The following is a 5,435-nucleotide window of genomic DNA, read 5'->3' on the forward strand; positions in this document are numbered from 1 at the left end:
GATGGGCTGCCACTGTCGATTGACTGTGTGAAAACAATGAAGTTTTATCAAACCCTAAAATCCGTTATTTACTGAAACAAATCCTTTAAAACATTAAATATGAATGGCCCGAAAATAAACTAATCATATTTGATATTTCTATATTTATCTTAAAATGTATACATTTTAAGTGAGGCGCACAGGGCACCTAATATTTTGACGTCTTCTGGTCCTCGCTGAAGGGTGTGTTTACATTGACGTCACAGCAGTTTGCCGAAAGGGTAAGTAAAGTGTCTTTTAATCTCGTTGATTTAACAATAATAATGAAATGGCTTACATTTTCACACATCCTACCTGTTACCACACGTATGGCCACAATAAAAAGTTAGATATGTTCCAAAAAGTATCTGTATGGTCCAGTCATAATAAATCATGAAGGAAGTGCTTACGAGCTAGCTTCAAAAGCTAACTTCGGGCTAGCTAGTTCGGCAAAACAAGATTTTGAAGGCTGATGATCGACTTTCTACAGCAGGTTTCCTTTTATTCTCAATGTATCAACCATTTCTTTGAGTGAATGTTAATATTAAATGAAGAAATGTCCTAACACTCCGCGTGAAAGCATTGTAAGCTAGTGTATTGTTCAACTACTGTAGCCAGTTTGGGCTAATGTGAACAGCGAACAAAGTCTATTCTTTCATAGATATGACACAACAATGACATGGTGTTTATCAGTTCAATTGTGAAGAAATACAGCTCGACATGAAAGAAAATAAGGTTGAGAATAATTTCCGGTGTCCCTGCTTATGATTATTGAAACAAAATATTAACCTGACAGAACTGTGCAGTGCTATAAATATCTCTGAACAGTGGTGCGTCTCTTTTTCCTAAACAAGCCACACGCTTTACATATTTGGCAGGTATTAGGTTAATGTTTTACTGCTTGAAACAAGCGTGGTAGAAAGAAACCAAATGACACTAAGAGTATCTTGTATGCCATCTTTGGCTTGGCAGCTAGAAGTTGTATTTACAGTGTTTCCAAGTAACAGTGATCTCTTTAGATCTTATCCACATAAAATGCTAAAGGTGACAAACTAGAAAATGCTTTTAATGAATTCAGAAATCCTTGAAGCACTGTTTCTGTTGTTACACTCCACTGCAGTATTCAAAGAGCAGCTCCCACACATCAGATATCTATAATCGTTTGAGACAAATACACCCACAAATCAGCACCATCCAGGCTATGGAAAATATTTTAAATGTGTTTTGAATAGAAACGATTGTGAGTGGGGAAAAAAAGACTATTAACAAATTAAGAGAAAGCTTTGCAGGTCAGTCAGTTATTAGACAAACTGTAACATTCATCTTTTCCAGATCAAATTCTGATAGATCAGCATCATGTTCCATGGGATACCAGTCACAGGAGGTGTGGGAGGAGGTAAGACATTTAAACAAATCGAATGTCTAAAATTAAAGTAATTTTGCGGTCATCATCCTTTCAACAGTAAATGAGTTAATGTCACTAAAACCATGTAATAATCTTTCCCACAGCTCCGGCCAATAAACCTGAGTTATATGAGGTAAGCTAAATTAATGAAATTACATTACACTATTATTTCTTGTTTTCCCAATTTGTTCTGTTATTTACGTTGAAGAAAAAAATAAAATTTTGTGGTTCCTATTTCACAAGAAATGCATCCAAGGAATAAAAACAGAAATATGTGATATTCTACTTGTTAGCCATAGAAAAGCCTTTACCTCAAATTATGTCTTTTCAGGAAGTGAAACTATACAAAAATGCAAGAGAACGAGAAAAGTAAGTGTCACATTTATTACCAATTACCAGCCTAACATGTACACATTAATGCCCAGAAATTCATTAAGTGGCGTGTGTTTTAAAACCTCATTATTTACCCTGTTTCTGAAGGTATGATAACATGGCAGAGTTGTTCGCTGTTGTCAAGACCCTTCAGGCCCTGGAGAAGGCGTACATCAAGGACTGTGTCACACCTAATGAGTAAGTTGTACTTGAGTTTATATTTTGTGTTAAAAAGACTGACAAAAATACCAGGCGTAACTTTGACTGTATTTTCTTTTGTCTGTTTCAGGTACACCGCTTCCTGTTCCAGATTGTTGGTTCAGTATAAGGCTGCTTTCAAACAGGTGCAAGGCTCTGATGTGGGCTCCATCGATGATTTCTGCAGGAAGTACAGAGTGAGTTCTCCCTTCTGACTTTGGTTGTAAACATGGACTGTGCAATTGTTCTACCAGTTTTTTAGATTTAGTATTTTTCTTCTGACTAGTCCTGCCATTCTCTTCCTAGCTTGACTGCCCACTAGCCATGGAAAGGATTAAGGAGGATCGGCCAATCACCATCAAGGATGACAAGGGCAACCTGAACCGCTGCATTGCAGATATAGTTTCCGTACGTCCTCTCTCACCTTTGGCATATTAAACTGTCAGTGCAAATAGGAGGCTTGTTTTGGATGAGTGCCAGGATACAAATTGTTGTAGTTGTATTTTTTTCTAAAATGATTTAGTGTCTTCAGTTCAAGCTCTAAGTGGCTGAAGTGGTTTCACTTAATTTGGCATATCCTGTGGTCAGTCAGTGAAGGATGTGAATGGATCTTGCCAGCTGTATCCACTGCCAAGTTTGATCTCAACTCATAAAATCAGACTAACTAATAAAGTCAGTGGATGGACAGCATGAAACTGGCAAAGACCGTGTGTCCTGTTTGTGTTGGCTGTAAAAAAAAAAACAATCTTATTTCTTATTTGCTGACAGTGGAAGCCAGGAAATATGTTGAGCTTTGTCTCATTGTTTGTCACTTCTCTCACCCCACTTCTCAGCTCTTCATCACTGTGATGGACAAGCTGAGACTGGAGATCAGGGCCATGGACGAGGTAAGTCAAAACAAAAACAAAAAAAAGTGTAAAAATTTTACATGGACTTAAAACATTTGCTCAACAAAATCTTTTCTATTGGTCCAGATCCAGCCAGACCTGAGGGAACTGATGGAAACCATGAACAGAATGAGCAACATGCCTCCAGACTCTGAGGCTAAGGACAAAGTCAGCCTCTGGTGAGTGAAACTGGGCCACCCAGTTTACAGTGTTTTTATTTTTGAGCCTCCTGCCAGTTCAGTACAGGATCTTAAGTGGACACAGACAACTTTCCAAATTCTCCCCTCCTAGCATTTCCTTTTGGTATTACTGTTGGTGCCTCTGTTGCAAGGACAGTGTAGGTAACATGGCTTCCACTCGCAGCCTGGCTACTCTCCAAAGCAAGCAAACAAACAAGCATAAGAAACCCCGATTTCAGCGCTATAAAAAAGTGAAGTAAAACACTTGGTTGTATTAATCAGTAGGCAGGTTTTGTTAAGCAAGCAGAAAGAATGCTAGTCCCTCCCAGTGGGAAGAGGAAACGCATATCAGTGGAGGAACAGACTTTGACACAACACCTGCACTTTCTATCAAGTGAATGCCTGTCTGTTCACTCGTTTAACCTCGGTTTCTGTCACTCTCACTCTTCACCTTCTTTGACCCTCCATCAGCAGGCTTCTTTCCTTTTTTTTTTTTTTGCAGTGTAGAGTTTCCAGTTATTACAGTTCTTCCACTGTTACCTGGGGAAAGCAACCTGGGAAAACAATGGCTCCTCCTGTTTGGTTGCACATTGACAGAAGAGCTTTCCTTGTGCTATAATGCAACCTTCATTTTTGCTGGAAAATTAAGCCTAGTGGGCAGGCTTATTGTATATTGAAAGCAAAGCTTATAGGGAACCAATCTATATGCAGATTGTGTCATTTTTCTCCAGCAGTAACACACTGTGCAAACATTATTTACTTCAGAATGACGTTGAAGCAAAAAAGTTGTCTATTGCCAGTTTAACTAATGTTTAATGAATGAATGAATAAACTACTGATCATTCAGCATCAACGCTTTAACAGTTTTGTAATCTTTCTCGATTTGTATTCTTTCTTCCAGGTTGACCACCCTCAGCAGCATGTCCGCCTCAGACGAGTTGGATGATAATCAGGTGCGCCAGATGCTGTTTGACCTGGAGTCGGCCTACAATGCCTTCAACCGCTTCCTTCACTCCTCCTAAAGCATCTATCCCATCGTTGATCCCATCCATCTGAAATTCTGACTCTAATATCTCTTAAGTTAAAAAAAAAAAAAGAAGCACACTTTCTCCTCATGGCTTTTGGTAGAGAGTGGGTTAACGCTGGACAGGCTTCCTGTCTCATATCTCCCCAGTTCTTTCCATTTGTGTCCTGTGTTCTTTATTCATGTTCTGTACTATTCAAGCTCCACCGCCTTGTATACTCCACTGTGTCTGGTACATCATGCTGCCTGCAGCCTCGCCCACCAGGCTCGCCCTGTGCTGTGAGACGCTCCATTGGCCTCTTTTTCTAGCCAAACGTGTGTGATAAGTCCTTTCAACATTGGCTGTATATTCACAAAAAAGTTTACGTCTAACTTTGTACTGTAAAATCAAAAAGGTCTAATTTTATACTTAAGTTTTGCAGAGCACCAGTAAAAAGGCATGATACAATTATATTGGGCAAAGTCTGCACATGAAGAAAAGGTTGCAACAGCCAAAGCATTTATATTATTGGAGAGATGAATATATATTTTTTTCCTTATGGTATCCTAATTCTATCCATTAGCTGCTCCCTGGGGTCAGGTTAGCATTATTTGTTACTTTTGTTTTTCTATCACACACGTTTCTACTGTAAAATTCTACAATAGTTTTTGTCGGTGGAGTAAAAAAAGCTGACCTGTGTTGTCGGTTAATGGAAAATAAATGCAGCTTCAAGATGTTTAGACTGCACTTCAATTCAGTAATTAATTTGACACTATGGTGGAAGGAAATTCTTTGTGTACGTTTTGTAGCCCTGTTTTCTGTTAACATACGTAATCCATATTTCCTTAAGAAGTGAGGGTTTGGCCACATTAAGTGGGCAAAAGCGAGGTGGATACACCCCCCTCCTTATTTTGCTTGCTAAATATGTTTCAGCCCTCAAACACCATTAGGGAGAGCATATTTATTAAGATTTATCATTGTAAATAATAGTTTTGATTTTTAAATGAGAGCATGTAACACCTTTTTAGAAATAAAGATGAAAAATCTACCTCCAACTTCATTTGTGTTGTGTGTGAATACGATTTTTTTTAAAAGAGCATATTTTTATTCTTGTGTTTTCCAAAACAATTCAGCCTCTGATGTGACATTGTAATATAATAGGGGGAGCAAACAAGGGAGTGTCAAGAAATGTAAAAGGCACAAAAGGCTGCTCGCTGCATTGTTTATTGCTTCTAAGAGTTGTTATTCTTGTTAATTTGTAGAAATTATTGTTTTGTTTTGATTGCCTTATGTGATTTTGTTTTAATTTTCCAGATTAATTATTTGCTATAGCAACAGTCTAGGGAACAACGGGCAGATCTACTTATCAGGG

General features: G+C 38.3%; 1 protein-coding gene across 1 annotated transcript; it reads left to right on the forward strand.

The window, feature by feature from the left end:
• The first annotated feature begins 211 nt into the window (after positions 1–211).
• vps28 (VPS28 subunit of ESCRT-I) lies at positions 212–5,123 on the forward strand. The gene is made up of 10 exons (XM_084379868.1): positions 212–260; positions 1,351–1,414; positions 1,528–1,556; positions 1,755–1,792; positions 1,904–1,993; positions 2,085–2,190; positions 2,300–2,401; positions 2,827–2,880; positions 2,968–3,059; positions 3,961–5,123. The coding sequence occupies exons 2-10, from the start codon at positions 1,375–1,377 to the stop codon at positions 4,079–4,081; spliced, it is 672 nt and encodes a 223-aa protein (XP_084235994.1). The 5' UTR covers positions 212–260; positions 1,351–1,374; the 3' UTR covers positions 4,082–5,123.
• The last annotated feature ends 312 nt before the right edge of the window (positions 5,124–5,435 follow it).

Source organism: Pagrus pagrus (assembly GCF_965226575.1).
Source record: "Pagrus pagrus genome assembly, chromosome: 17".
In the NCBI taxonomy this organism is placed as follows: domain Eukaryota; kingdom Metazoa; phylum Chordata; class Actinopteri; order Spariformes; family Sparidae; genus Pagrus; species Pagrus pagrus.